The sequence below is a fragment of the Poecilia reticulata genome, chromosome 5 (genome assembly GCF_904066995.2).
Source record: "Poecilia reticulata chromosome 5, P_reticulata-male-v2, whole genome shotgun sequence".
Classification (NCBI taxonomy): domain Eukaryota; kingdom Metazoa; phylum Chordata; class Actinopteri; order Cyprinodontiformes; family Poeciliidae; genus Poecilia; species Poecilia reticulata.
Genome location: NC_088834.1, coordinates 2,613,019 through 2,629,598, shown reverse-complemented (window position 1 = coordinate 2,629,598; position 16,580 = coordinate 2,613,019). Strand labels below are relative to the sequence as shown.

At 36.1% G+C, this 16,580-nt stretch overlaps 1 protein-coding gene across 6 annotated transcripts in view; it reads left to right on the top strand.

Moving 5' to 3' along the window:
• Positions 1-16,580, top strand: part of ptprt (protein tyrosine phosphatase receptor type T) — a 311,147-nt gene that overhangs the window by 178,607 nt on the left and 115,960 nt on the right. For all 6 annotated transcript variants that reach the window (XM_081606784.1, XM_017304835.2, XM_008408309.3 and 3 more), the window contains exons 13-15: positions 15-117; positions 2,585-2,861; positions 12,013-12,049. In XM_081606784.1, coding sequence (XP_081462910.1) covers positions 15-117; positions 2,585-2,861; positions 12,013-12,049 — 417 coding nt within the window. The remainder of the gene's footprint in view (positions 1-14; positions 118-2,584; positions 2,862-12,012; positions 12,050-16,580) is intronic.

Here is a 16,580-nt window from a genome sequence, read left to right as displayed (position 1 = left end):
ATGTTTCATTTCAGCTCCCATGATGCCAGAGTATGAGTCAGAAACGGCTCTCAATGAGACGGAGACGACCATCACCATCCTGCTGAAGCCCGCCCAGTCCAGAGGAGCACCAATCAGGTGCATGTCTGAAGATCTGCTTTATTTCTCGGCTTCATCTTCGCACAGCCTCTCTATTTTCAGTCCACTTCGCTTCCTGCTCTGCTCCACATTTTCTGCTCCAAGCTCTCTTTCCATCCTGCTCCACTTTCTTCTTCCTCAAGGGCGTCTTTTACAGCCATTAAGCTATTCCACACATATAGTCCAATTTGTATGCAAAGGAACCCAGAGAAGGAGAACAATTTTTTAAAAACCAAATTTGTCAGTGAAACACATGATCATTAGTCACTTCTGGCCTTAAACCTTTTAGTTTCCACCGTATGAAGGCATAATTCAGAGAGAATTCATGACAGAATTCAAAATATTTTTTAATTTTCAAGCTTTTCATCCACAACTTGTCTAAAGAAATAAACCTTATTGTTAAAGTAAGACGTTGATTCACATGGATAATAAATACGATCTTGATTTGGACGCAATTAATTATTTGGAAAGTTTAATAGAAAAGAAATATCCTATATTTCTCCTCCGTGGGCAAATCAAGGTGAATGAACAGCAAAGTGATGGACGAAAAGGTAAAAATGTACAAATAAAAAGTAAGTACAGTAATGCAAAGTTTTACGGAATAAGAGAAATAATGACCTACTGAGTAGGATCAGGACTCATTAACTTCATGTGTTTTCAGGCTGACAGTTAAAGTGTTGCATCTAATATTCTGACAAACATGTTTTCATTTGAGGCTCAGTTTGAGAATCGCATTTTACTTCACTTGCTTTAGAAAGTTTTGTTTGGTGTCGTTGAGGATCAACACAGGTAAATATCTCCGACTGAATGAAAAGAATAAAAAGAAGTTGAAACTTCCATGAACCTTTTTATGATTTTATCATTTATCACACTGTAAATATTCCTCATGCACCATATAGACGCCTTCATGTTTTTATTTCCCAGATAAACAAAGTTGTATTTTTCCAAAATTATGGAAGCATATGAAATTTGAAAACTTCACTTACAGTCCTGGAATTTTAATACAGTGAACCTCTGATATTAACAGATATTAACTTATAAAAACATTCATGAGTGCATATTTTAATGTACTTTATTTGCTTGATTAGCAAGACACGGCGAATCGCGTTTCAAGTAGCTTTGCATCCGAGTTAAGTTTCTTTAGAACATTTTTAAAATTGTGAGTAGGTACATTTTAGATGAATAATCTGAAGTTATTTTCCTACAAAACAGAAATCTGCAACTATAAAGTAATATGTAAATCTCTCTCTTTCGTCTCTGAGTGAATTTGCTACCTGCTTCCTCTTCTGTCCTTCTTCATATTTTGTGCAGCCTCTAAAAGGCTTTAATTTGAAATGGATATTCAGCCAGAACGGTAAAAAGGGTACAGAACGTGACATCGGGAGAGACTCATCTTCGGTCATCAGCAATTATTTTTATGAAAGCTGCCAAACGGGAGCTGGGGATAATTGGCCGCGGCCCCTTCACAGAAACATACATTTCCCTAATTGTGTATAATTGTGAAGTGAGTTCTTGGCGTGGAGGCTGGAGGTAATTGCAGGGGGCCGCTGCATTTGTCCTGACCGCTGAAGGAGCCCCTCAACCATTCATAGGGGGCTCTCAGAGCACAATGAAAACACACACACACACACACACACACACACACACACGCACACACACACACACACACACACACACACACGCACACACACACACACACAGACCGAAGCACATTTAAGAGTAGAAGCATCACTACAACTGTTCAGAGACACACTGTGCTGAACCACATACAAGTACATGCACACCTGTTAGCATACACACACATCCATTACTGTTCATTAGCTGACCAAACCTGCTTTCTATCCAGAACTTTCTCAATCTCTAAAAAGCATGTTAGGCCCAGTTTTTTATCAGGAAATTCAAAGGTGAGCTTCTAAAACAATAAATATCTATATTAACATCCAGAAACCACTTTCTTCATTCTTGTTGGTTGTGCAGGAGGTTCCACTTCTGCTTTTCAAAGATGTATAGGTATATAGTTGCGCATCTGTTTGAAATAATTTTCGTGTATGAATATAAGTGTTGAGCAGTTTATTTGGATTTAAAGTGACAGACGCCCTAAAAACGACTCATTCTGAAAGGAGTTCAAAATAGGAGGAACTGACCAAACTCAAATCTCACTTCCTAACAACGATTATGCACAAAAAATTGTAATGAACATGTTTGTATCACCTATAGAGATGTTCTAATCATAACAGGTCATCTTTAAACCTCACAAAATATTTAAGAAAAGACAAAGTTAAATAAAAAAATTATAACTATGGGTTGGCACCTCTGTTTAGGGAAAGACAAAATAACTGCTTAGAGAGGAAAATAAGAAGAAATTCAGACTGCATGAGTAGTTTTGTACATTATTAATACATTAGAGCAATGATTTGCTGACTGATTTGTAGAAACATGTACCTACAACTGTTTCTTTATTGTCCAGCTCCTACCAGCTTGTTGTGAAGGAAGAGAGGAAGTCTAAAAGCCGGCGTGCCGCCTCTGAAGCTCCGGAGTGCTTTTCTGCCCCGTTCAGCTTCCGCAACGCCTCCATCCTCAACTCTGCGTACTACATGGCTGCTGATCTCCCACCGTCCAGCCTCACGGTGGTTCAGCCATTCACAGTGGGAGACAACAAGAGCTACGGCGGCTTCTGGAACCCTCCGCTGTCCCCGGCCAAGAGCTACAGCATCTACTTCCAGGCTATGAGCAGAGCCAATGGGGTGAGTCTGGACTTGTTGGATTCATAGGTAAACTGAGAATTGAGGCCCTACTTTTCCTCCTCGCAAGATTTATAACAAATTTGACTTTTAATTGGGAATTTTTGTTTATAATTCAGACCAAAACATAAAAATGTGGAGAACTTGAGTTCGGTGGTGGACGCATTTCCGCTAATCTGCTTATGTGCTAATAGCAGGGCTGTTTAGTTCTTTAGCATTGCTGCAAACTTTGAAAACATTTAGCATAATTAGCTTCCTCTAAATTAATTTTCCCGTATTATTTGCTAAGCGCTAATTTACCATGTTGTTTTGAAAAATTTCAGATGAATAAAGTTCACCATCTGTTGAAGTTTTGACGATTATATTCATACTCCTATTTTGAAGTTCAGTTTCCTCATGTTCTCCACCCATGATGCAGTTTAAAAATGTTTATTCTGTACCCAGAATGCAACGCTGCATAGCTGCAGAGCTGCATAACTGCAGCCTGTAGTTCTTCAGTAAACAGTTTTAAATCTATAGATGTTCTATCTGCTTTCTGACGGAAGCCCTATTGGGTCAATTAGGCAAAAACAGCAACAGAGTTAGCAACACTACACTGTAAAACTGGAAACGGGAATAAAAAATCAGTTCCAAAGAATCACCTGATGCACAACCACACAGGCAGGTATGCAATAGCAAATTTGATCCTGTTGAAGTTGATGTTTTATGTTGTAGGTCATGTGGTGTCGTCGGGTCTTAGGGGTGCCAACATTGATGAATTTAGCGCTTTAGCATTAGCTCCAGGTGGTATAATGTTTAAGCATTAGCAGAACTAACGTTCATGTTTACTGCTGTAGAGTTAACATTTTAACTAGCAGGATTAACGCATTTCAGACCTGATTACAACATTTCAGGCTGATTATCAAATAATTTCTCAAGAGACGGAATGGACAAATCTCTAAATGTTTAGAAAATAGTTTAAGCTTCGCTCTCAATATATTGTTGTGCAAACTGTAAAATAGTCAACAAGATTGAAAAGTAACTTTCATAGTTACTCTTTTTCTCTAGTCTTTTGTGAATAAGAAACACAATGAGAAACCCTTCAGTTTGAAATCAGTTGAAGTTACTCATACGCTGCTGATTTACAGCAACATTTAGTCTCAAAGCACTTTTCAAAAACATCCAGTTTGTGCACACAGGCAGTTCATTCAATCAAATCCCACAGATTGATTCACTGTCAGTTACATGCATCCTGATTAAATCCTAGAAAAAACCTGCAGCTGAAGTCAGTTTATTATTCAGGTTGAAAAAAGTTTTCCACCAACGGAAATTCATCTGATGTTATCAAGTCATTAACTTTGCAACAATCACTTCTTATTATTGAGCATCTAGCGGCATTGGATAGCTGATTAAACTGATTAATTAACTCTGCAGCAATGCCTCTGAGTGAGCATGCATTTTTTTATTTTAATAGAATTTATTCATTTCATTTAAAACAAAACAGATGCTATACATACAAAAAAGAATATACAAAACACAAATAAAATGAAAGGTAGCAGAAGAAGAATAAAATTCTTATTAATATCTGCCCCTTTTTTCCAAAATAAACAAATTCAAACAATGATAATTTTCAATTAATAATTAATAATTAATTAATTAATAATACTGGTTAAATGAAGGTATAAAAAGACAACTTAAAGAAATATTTTTTTAAATTTTACAGACTTAAAAATACATTAAAAAGACATTAAAAAAACAGGAAACTAAGAAAACACATGTAATCATCTTGGATTTTGAATGTATTTATTTTATAAGGAAGATAATGAATGCGTCACATAAGGATCACAGATTTTGGCTAATTTTCATCTTTAGTTCCCAGCAGTTCGATGGAAAGAATTAAAAATAATTACAATCAACGATTTATGACAATTTCAAAGTACAGGTAAAAGTAGTGTCATCTACAGTAAACGTTTTTAATAAAATAATAAAAAATACATGAAAAAACATTATTTTAAAAATCATTCAAGACATCAGTACAATTGTTATTATCTAATAGCCATTGCATAAGTGATAAAACTGCTTGATGATGTAATATTTCTTAAGTTTAATGCTAATATGTCCCAATAATTTGAATTATTCCCAACTGAAAATGGGAACTTCCTGAAAAAGCTTGTTTTAAATGGTATTTTGTAGTTTTACATAGAAGCAGCTTCTACAACTTTATTAAGTTTCTCTTGTTTTTTTTTTGTTGTTTTTTTAAAAAAAAAATGCAGTTTTAAGGCTTTAAAAGCCTCGTTAAAAGTTGTCATATTATCAGTTTTTAGGAGTGTCTTTGCCACACCCACATGAGGTTACAGCTGACAAACATGATTAGAAAGTAATTCTACTTTTCTAAAAGTTTTTCTTGTGCTGCCCCTTTTTTAATCCATTAATTTCACCATCCACTGATACTAACTCCCCCACCTGTTTCCTCCTCATAAGTATTTCAAGGCTCTAACTCGGCTTTTTGAATTTCCATCATAATTTAAACCCCTGTGAGACCCGTTTTAATTTTCCACCGCCGTAACCACGGTAACTCGGTGCGCGCAGAGCAATGCCCGGTGAGTTGGCCAGCGATATCCTCCTTCAGACGGCAGAGTTCCCACAATGCACTCATACGGAGACGGACAATGTGGGTGAGAGTGTGTTGGTTCCCGCTCGACTGAGCCGCTGTGAGCGGATGCATTTAGGCGCTGAGTGCTTCTGCTCGTGTTCAGACCTTAAATCCGGTCACTTTGGGGTTCCATATTTGATTGGATCGCAGTCAATCCAATCAGCGTTAGATTTGTCCGGATCATGGAGTGGAAAATTGTGGGTGTGCTGGGAGGGTGGTAGTGGAAAAAGTAAATAGAAATATAAGTGGACCTGTTCAGCCACCATAACCCAGATGATTTGATGGGGAAGTCAGGCTTAGAAAATGGGCCCAGTTGGATTATTCATGACTGTATTTATGTATTCTGGCCAAGTTCTCGTTCCCAGATTGAAACTGTTGCTGTTATTTTTCTGAACTCAGAGATTTCACAACCCTGACCAGGTTTTATTTTCCGTTTCCCAGCCGCTGGGCCCCACATGGGCGCGGCGGTGAGTGTGTTTAAATGCTGTAGTCTCTTCTTTATAGCTGCAGAAAGGTGAGAGGTGATGCGTGTCAATCAAGGATTTACCTTATCCTCTACCCTCACAAAGTGCGTTTAGTTCATTTCTTGTTCTGTCAGTCACTTCCGCAGGAGTCGGTGTCACTTTTCCCTGCAGCTGCAGATGTTTTCTTATTTTCCTCATTTGCATCTAACAAGACGATGTTGGTGTGTCAGAGTTTGATCCTGTGGATGAAAGTGCTTCTCATTCCCTGCCAGTCTCGGATAATCCCGCTATTTTATTTTCCCCTCCTCCGACTTCCACCTGTCCATCAAGACGAGTGCCACACCTTCCTCTGTCTTTCATTTTCTGTCCCGTCCTCTCAGGAGAACATTTAGGAAGAACTGTTCCCTCAGTCCGCCCACTCCACAGCTCTACAGCGCTGCTGCTTCTGACGGATGAAACATCGTTACGGTTTTTCATGTGTAATATTTTACCATTCTCCACATTCAGACCAGTAAAATCTTTGCCTCTTTTCTCGTTTATTTCTTCATCCTCTTCTTCATCCACTCCTCTTTTCTGTATTCTTTGCGGTTATGTATTTTTCTTTTGTTTCAGTTCTTTAAATCCCTCCTGGACGGTACCTTTTTCTTACTCCTCCCACGAATGTCCTCCCACTTTGTTTTTATTTTCCATTTTTTCTCTTGTCATCACCTTCGCTCGCATTGTGTTCCCTTTTGTTTCTGTCGTGCTAATAATACTCCCCTTTTATATTGTCACCATGTTGAATCAAACATAAACAATCCTTTTTATTGGCACCAGAAAAAATCCTGCAAAAACCAGATTTTGCATAATTTAGAGTTTAACAAAGAGTTTAATTCTGGGAATTTGTTCAGGTTTGTCTAAATGTAGCATTTAAATACCTTTTAATCAAAATGATTTACATTTAAAACTAAAAACCACTGAAATATCAGTTAAATAGTTTTAAAATGTACATTTTAATTTAGATTTTGCCATACAGTTTGTGATTTTAACTGTAACTCACAGTAAGGGGAAAACTCACAACAAATACTCAAATTATATTCCATAAATTAGCTAATTGTAAAAGTTTATGAAAGGTTTATCTACACTAAAAGTTAACACCAATCCAGTCACATTCAAAATTTGGTTAGATAATATTTACACATCACTTAAATCTCATCTAAACTTAGTTTACATCAATTACTTAATTGTGAATAAATCTTTTTTTTTTCACTCATAAATAAGTTATTTCTATATTTCATAATAAAGGTTCAGTCAAATGTCAGAAACACAAAAAAGTTAAATTTCACTGAAAAACTTGTAAATCTGCTCCTGTTTTTGAACTCGGAATATTTTATTTATTGGGTGTTAATGGAAAAAGAAGGACTGCAACCCATAATATATTGTGACAGATCTAAAATTTTGAATTTAAATGGTTGATATATTTGTATTTTTGGAAGTAAAGATATAAATGCAGTCAGCCGGATGCCAGTCTCTCATCTGAGCAAATAAAACAACTTACCAACGGCAGTCTCCATGTCTTCCAGTGTCATGCGATGTCCCACAAACACACAGGAATGGTTTGCCTCGGGCTGTGAGGAAGACAAGTGGAAGGATTTGGGACTCTGGGATGAGGAGCGATGTGGTGGGAGGGGGTGAAACTATAACCAGTGAGGAGAGTTTATCACCAGAGGCAGTAATAGAAGCAAGTCAGGCTAAAGGAAGCAACTGCAGAGGGGAAAGTGCAGGTGGGAAAATATTGTGAGGCTGTCTGAAACAGAAAAGCAAAACTGTTTCACAAAATGTACATTTTCTGCTTAAACATGATCTGAGACAGAAGCTGAAACATGAATCTTTGTTGCTTTTTATTCCTCCTTCCAGGCTGAGCGGCTCCCAGTAGCACTGATGCAACCTTTAAAACTTCAGTCTCTTTCTAAGGTTGACTTTCCTCCCAGCAACATTTACCCAGGACTGACTGGAGAGTTTAACTTTACCTTTAGACACACACAAAATGATGATAATAATAATAATAATAATAATAATAATAATAATAATAATAATAATAATAATAATAATAATAATAATAATAATGATAATAATAATAATGATGATGATAATAATAATATAATATAATAATGATAATAATAATGATAATAATAATAATAATAATAATAATATAATAATAATAATAATAATAATAATAATAATAATAATAATAATAATAATAATATAATAATAATGATAATAATAATATAATAATGATGATAATAATAATAATAATAATAATAATAATAATGATAATAATAATAATAATGATGATAATAATAATATAATATAATAATGATAATAATAATGATAATAATAATATAATGATAATAATGATAATAATATAATAATGATAATAATAATAATAATAATGATAATAATAATAATGATAATGATAATAATGATAATATAATAATAATGATAATAATAATAATGATAATAATAATAATGATAATAATAATAATGATAATAATAACTATCGTTGTTAGTTAATCAGCCTTTCAAAGAAATTCAATAATTCATAAGCCATTCAGCTCATACATGCCTCCCTGTACATGTTTGTTAAAAATATACCAATCCCTCTCTTCTTACATTTAGTGTGAGAAATATTATCTCAGAATCAACAATTATATGAGATGAAATCAGATGAGAAGAAAAAAAGAAATGAAAAACAGTTAAATAAGTAGATTTGCCTTCATGAAGGTTTCAGATATTAAAGTTTTCAATCATTCGGTTTTAATTCCCTGACAAGGAAGAAAAAATGGTAAAATACAAAACCGTAGTGATTTATTTTAAACTGGTGAGAATAAGTCACCTCAATGTAATTTGTAAATTCAAGCAGTGCTTTCAGATGAGCTTGTTGAATTTACAGTAAAACTACAACCAAACTAACTTTATTAACGGTTCACATCAGCCCGATTCAATCCGCTTTAATCGAGCTCCAGTCTGTTTAAAGCCGGTTCGTTTGGTGAGCTGTGAACTCGTAGTCAACCAAAGAAAAGATGGTTGGTTCTAATGTGAAGGCCAAGCGGACCGGACACCGCTCAAAAGCAGGAAGTGGACAACAGCGCAGGGCATTCTGGGTAAATACAGCTGAAACCAACAGGGCTAGTGGGAGAAAAACTAATCTAACCACTAAAATCTGACTCTACGCCATTTCTTAGTCAGTCTCCATCATCACTGCTGATTTGTTTCAAGTTGCTTCTTGAAAATCCAATCTTCGTGTTCAGGATAAAGTATTTAAACAATTTAAAAACTCACTGTGACGTTGCTTTACTGTGTGTGAACTTTGATTTTTGGGCTTGTTTAAGGCAAAGATCTCTGGTTTGTATCGATCAGTTAAAAACGAATAAAAAAGATGTGCAATCCCCAAAACATTACAGGCCTCTGAAATAGTTCACAGAATATTTTACAAATGATTTTTATATTGTGTGACTGATTTCAGTGTGAAATGGATTTCGGTGTGAAATCCTAACCACCCTATCAACAGCCACTTATGCTCCAAAAGAACAGAATCAAAGTGTGCACAAAGTAACACCACACAGGAACATGATTACTCCACTGGGTTTGTGCTCAACGCAGTTCACAGCATGGCAATAGTTGTACTTTAATGCTGAGATTCATAACAGTAAGAGAAAATTAAAATTCATGGAAACGTGAAGCGTTTTCTTTGAGCCACAATCAGTTCATTTCAAAACAGACCAAAGCGTCGGTTAAATGGACGAAACACAGGAAGTGAATCTCGGAGGTAGACGAAGAGGTATTTGGGGAGAAAAATGCTGCAAAGTTGGGATTGTTGAAGAGGAAGGATTGCGGAGGAGGAAGAGGACAAAGAAATTGGGCAAGAAATGGCAGAAAACAAAAGGGAACTGTGACATGCATGGAGAAACATGCTCCTCCTGGCCGCGAAGAAGCCAGCCAGACACCTTCCTTGACAAGTAAAAAGCCTCAGGGGTTGGCCAGGCTACTCCGACAATCAATGTCACTCACCCCCGCCACACACACACACACTCACACACAGCGGCGCACACACACACACTAAACAAGCTTCAGAGTGCCAGTTTTGGAGTTTCCAGGAGAAAGATTTTACCTTCTGACAGTCGCTGTCAATCAAGATGCACTCAGACTCCAAAATCCCTAAATGCACTTTTATTCTTTGTCTGTTGACAGGAGAGGAACATTCTCTTTGTAGCGCTTAGAGGCTTTTGCTCACATTCAGGCAGTGAACATTGCTGCAAAAAAACTGATAATTGTTTAGAATTTTAATGAGCATGAATGAGTTTTTCCAAGTTTTTGATCTAAAAATTGATTTTAATTAACTCCTTTGTCGAGAGCCAATGTGAAGTGAAGACGGTTACATTCCTGACTTTGGCTGCATGAAGTCGCCATCAGTGGATCTCTGAGCTCTAACTGGGTTTGTCCTCCAGCCAGTCAGGCTGAACTGGAAAAGTCTGAAATAAACAACATGGGGAAGATGGAAATATCGAGCTGCATCTCCAAAACTAAGTTAGTTTTATGCTTGAAAAAGTCACTCCATCCTGAAACATGCACTATGACTCTAATGTCTCTAATGCTAGTAAATATTGGTTAGCAACCAAAACAGCAAATAATCGGCCCAAATTTTCACACCAGTGTTTCCTCACAAAACAGAAAAATGTCCAAAATAATGTAGACTTGAGCTGATTGTTTCTCTTTGCCACCATTAATGGGAAAATAAAATTACTGCTGAAGTACACAATATTTTAAACAAATTTAGCTATAATTTCTGTGTATAATCTGTTCAAAACAGGAAAAATAGTTTCAGAAAGTATTAATTTCCAAGTGTTTTAGTTAAAATTCTCTCGTCTAATTTGATCTGAATTAGAAGATAAAATTTTAACCAATTTTAAAAACTTAAATTTACTAAAACTTAGATCATATTCTAACTTATTTCAGCCGTTAAATTACAATTAAAGTTGATAAAAAAATCTAATGCATTTTTCTTGAATGTAGATGAAATAATATTCTAGTTCTAGAAATTTTGCTTGTTTCAACTAAACTTCATCTCATGTTAAAGTTTGATTATTTTGACTTATCTAATCCATTTAATGACCAAATAAAACATGTAAAAACTGAACATCTGAAGATGTCCCACTTTCTGTTTCTCTTCCTTTCTTTCATACAAACTGTCAAAAGATTCAATTTTCAAGAAAACCAGATGCTAATCCTGCCATGCAGGCATTTTTCAACATACTGCATGTTTAGGCTTCAAATTTGAAAGATTATCATTTGGTTTGCAAACACAGATGTCTGCAGATGTAAGGCCTGCTGTACATGTGTGGAGCTGCCTTACTGTGTGGCATACCTGCAGCAGGTGGAGTAAAGGAGGAACAGATTGATCTGAAGTAAAACAGAAACGAGGCTGATCTAAATATAACAGGTCAAACTAAAAAACAAATGAACAAAACTACAAAAAAGAAGAAAAAAAACAAAAACAAGCCAAGATCCTGACAGCAGGTATTTAGATTCAACTCCAGAGGGAAACAATTTGGCAAAATGTTTCTCTGCAAGAATCCCAGCTCTGGTTCAAAGAGCTATAATGCTGATTACCAACGTAAAGCTTTTCCAGAGCTTTTCTGTATATTCCCAGATTGGTCGACAGGAAGGTTCATGGTTCATTTGCAGCATGAATGAATGAACTCTGAGAGCAAACTGGAATATTTGAACCACATTGGACTGTTGTATGTTACAGGAACAGCAGTGGTGTGAAGGCAGAGCCTTGAGGCTCTCCTTCATCTACCGCTGCTGCAGTAGAACAAGAGTTAGCATTTCTGACACGTGACTCTGAGAAATGTGCCATTAAAAGGAGCAAAGTAGATGAATGGGACGTTTACTCAGCGTGCAAAAATACAAAAATGATCTTGTTGGAAACTTCAATGTGTTGATTTCTTGACTTGATGGAATATTTGAGTTTTTTTATGTGATATTTCTCAACTTGTGTGTCTTTTTTTCTTCACAGGAAACCAAAATCAACTGCGTCCGTCTGGCTCGCAAAGGTATGAGCACCTTTCCATTGATACGCAGCAACATTAAAGTGTTATTCTTATTATTCCAGTGATCATGTCGTAGTTTTGTTATCATGTCAACCTGTAGGAGTCAGTTAGAAGAGACAAACACTCTGCAGAAAAAGGCCAACTACTCACTACCATGTGATCCTGCATGCTTTTCTCCCGCAGCATCTCCGTCCATCTTTTCTGCTCCAGTGTTTCTCACACTCTGCTCCTTTTCCTGTGTCCGGCTCTCCTTCTGCCATCTCACGCCACATCCGTGTTGTTCACCAGTGTTTAAAGATCAGAGTCGCAGTAGACTGTTCGATCAGCTTCATTAGACCCAGTGGACGGATGCTGAAGCGTTTCTGATTCCACCCCATCCTGCCTGGCTCTCTCTCCGTGTCTCAGATCTTTATTTGCTGCTCATCTTTTGCAGATACACCCATTTGTGTGCTGGGCAGTGTGCTTTTGGAAGCTTTTCAGCTTGCTATCGATTTTTCTCACCTTCTGCTTTTTTTTTTCTGTCCCATTTTTCATCTGCATCAAGCATTGATTTGATTTTTCCACATTTTCAATCTCTGCTTCTGTCTCATCCACAGTACATCAAGGCTTTATTACTCATTTGTGCACATTTCTTTCTCTTGTAGCTTTTTTCTTCATCTATCATACCAAATGTTTTTTTTTTTTTGTTTGTTTTGGTTAGGTTATAGGTGTGTAGACACTGACTGTCTGCATGTATGTGTGTATCAGAGAAGACATGCGTTTTACTTTGTGGCTCTCTTCAAAACACAAATGGCAAACCTTTCTTTTTCAAATCTAAAATAGTTGATTTTCAAAAATCCACATCTAATTTAAAAGGACTTGAAAGTTTTAAAGTGGGCAGTGATGAGTGGCAGTGCAGATGGATCATTCGTTCAGGGGAAAATGGAGTCTGTCTTTTTACTCCAATCAGAGAATTTTGCAAGATGAGAAAAAAATTACAAGCAGCAATTTTGGTTAGAATTACTCTTTCACGCTTTTTAGAATAAATAACATGAACAATGACATTTATTTGACAGTTTAATTCAGTTTTATCTATATAGTGCAAATTCCTCCGACAAATGATGATGTGAAGGCACTTTGAGCCAAACAGGTCAAATTTATTTCCAGTAATTTAAATTCGGTCCATATTCATTCAGTCTATTCCAGTAGAAATGAATGCAATTCAGTCATATTCTGTGAAACATGCAGTTTCAACTAAAGATGGCTCTCTGAGTCCAAATGTTCTGACACGTGAGACACAATTATAGAGTCAAAAGTAGTTGCGTACCAAAAAACAAAAAAGGAAACTAAAATCCAGCACATAGTTTTTCTTTCTTTCTTTTTTTGTATGAAAGGGATGTTATTCAAAACTTTAAAAGGATTTACTGTAATAAAAGAAAAGCATCTTCTAATTTTTTGGTGCTTGATTGAACAAATTTATGTTCAGCTGTAAGAGCAGGAAACGTTTGTTATACTTATCAAAGTTTAATAAATTAAATGAAAGCTGATTTTAAGCGAGAGTTTCAGAAAAAAGCTAACTTTGCTGTAAAACGTATTTGGTTTTTATTATAAAAACCGAATGCTTTTTACTTACTTGTGAGAAAAACCCATCAGTATTATCTTCACCTGGATTACAGGTAAAAAGTCTCTTGTCTGCATCAACTACCTGGGCTGGACGGGCCAAACTTTTATCATTCTTTAACTGCAATTGGGGGGGGGCACACAAAACTAGTCCAAGGACCACAAATGGCCCCCGGACCACACGTTGGACACCCCAGCTATAAAGAAATCAGCACATTGTTTGCATTTCTCACGTCAGAAAAATACTCTAGGAGCCATGTGAAGAGGAACAACCACCAACCCCGTAAACCTGCAGCGAAAAATGAAAAATATAAAAGTTTTTTCTGATTTAACACAAAACCAATGAAGAGGTTCAAGATGGAGACATGCAGCTCATCTGATGTCTTCTTCCAATTTCCATCTGAACTGTTGCTGCATGATCAGACAAAATACTTTAAAGAATATTTTTAAATATATTATCAAAAAACAACAGTTAAAAGTGCTAAATACAGGAACATTTGTTTCTGAGGCATTCTGGGACACAACAGTTTGGAGCTGGACAGAAACGCAGCTTTATTTGTGCTGCTGTAAAGAAGCTGGATAAATATTCAGACATCGTCTGTAATAACTAGACGAGGAACACAACAGATGCTGGAGATTCCCAGCAGCTGCGTTTGAACTCAACGTTTTCAAAGAACCGAAAACGCCTCTCTGTTTCCACATTTCTGTTTCTGAGTTTCCTCTAACAGGAAGTTTGTGTTCAGGATCTTTTCAGAGAACGACTGAGGCTTCAGCTGGTCGTTGCCCAAAGTCACTCCTTTTACCACCATCTTGGCCTTTTAGAAAAATATTTTCAACCTTGAGTGAAGTGCTGATAATTATAAATCCACCTGTTTCCTTGGTCCAGTCCCGTGTTATAGTCCAAAATATTTATCTCTACAAAATGTAACTTCTCTATAACATGAATTTTCTTTGAGTTTTGTCGAAACATTCACCCACTAGTGTTCCAGTTGAATAGTCTGCTGCAGATGAGATGAGTCAGATATGGAAATCAGTTCATTTCACTGCAGCAGACGCACATTTTATAAGCAGGATATGCTTCTGAAATTAGCTGGCATATAAGAAATCCAATGTTTAAAAGCTTTAAAATAGAATTTCTTTAAAAGTAGCAACGCTTCACTTGCAGGAGCATTTCAAACTTTAATGAAAATCATCACAAATCAAGGCCTCTGACTGTAAAACTAAATGAAACAGCAGCTGTCTGGTTATTAGGGCTGGGGTTCAGTGGACTTGGATTTGTTGTATTATCAAAACAAGTTTTGTCTGTAAGCCTTGAGGCTGAATTGAATTTTTTTCTTCCAGCCTCAGCAGATATTTGAAAGTTTAAAGGATATTTGGATCAATTTTTTACTTTAAACTGAAGGATATTTTAAATCAATCATTAGACAAACTGTCTCATGCTTTAAAACTTTGTATTTGTCTGCAGTGAAATAAATAGTCAGCTCTTTACACAGCAGCTCAACTGAAAACAGAAACTAATAAAAACAATCAAACTGCAGGTAATATTAACTTTAAACACAGAATAACTCGACATCACAGACTCTAAACAAACTGTTGGTTTTTGATGGATTTTCTCCAGATCTGTAGTTTATTCTGCTACATATTTGCAGACATTTACTTAAATGGGAACTAAAAAGCTTGAAGAAATCTTCAGCATCTGTCTGCATCAGATCCTTGTTTAATGTTAGAAATCTGACCTTGCTTTAGAAGAGGACTGATCCATAATATGATATGAAGTTAATATGCGTCAGTAAAAGAGGCTCAGAAATGTGTGCTTAATATTTAGCATGTAGGGAAACTGTCTATGAACAGCTGTCCTGTTTTCCTCTCCATCCTGACTGAGAGATGACATGACTCAGAGTTTTACTTCCCCCTCATAGACAGTCTGAATTTAAATCTTCCTTTTGCATTTTTAAAATGCATTTGAGAGAAAAACAAAGTTTTTACGGATACAAACGTTTTCACTCCCTGAAATAGACAAACATTTTCTGACAGCAGGTTTGGCAAATCCACCTGGAGAAACTGAGTTGTTTCAGCTTCATAAGGAACAAATATCTAAGAAACATGACTGTTTAACTTTTATTTGAACTGAGAATTAAGTAAAAGAAGTAAGTGCTTAAAATGTACAAACTTTGTGACTGAAGACACAAAATATGCCTCATGGATCCAAACTTGAGCTTTTAGGCCAGGTGTGTTATGTAACCACTGCACTGCAAAAAAACAAGAATTTGGGTTTAGTTTCTAGTGCAAATATCTTGGTACATGTGAAATAAGACAAAGCTAACTTAGAAGTACGTTTTTCACAATACATGTGTTTTAAGTCAATAAATTAATATCGATTAAAAAAGTACTACTTTCACTGGCAGATAATATTGTTCCCATGTTATAAGTGAAATATTCTGTCTGTGAAACCGGTACTTTTTATTAATATCCATGAGTTACTGACTAAAAACTGAAAAGCTACTTGTAAGTCAGTTGTCTCTTATTTGGCGTAAACTCAGATATTAGAAACTAATATCTGACCTGGTAAGATTTTGCAGTGGTTTCAACGTTGGACCACTTTCATGGTTTTACCTCCTGTACAGTAAATATCGTTCAAACAATCTCTGATTTGAGTTTGAGCAGATTATCTCCTCCTTAGAATGAAAACTGTTTACCAGCAGAAATCAGATTTTTTTTCTCTAAGTTGCCACAAAGTTTTGTTTTTTCTTGTTTCTTTTTTTTTTTTACCATCTTTCTTTCCTCCATTTTCTCGTCCCTTTGTTTCTATTAACCCGTCAGTCCAGGCTGACTGACTCCGATGTTAACTCCTAACACCACATCTGCATTCGCTGTCAGCTCTTTACTAAATAGGCATATTCGACACATCTGTCAGGCCGCCTCCTGGTGATAAACC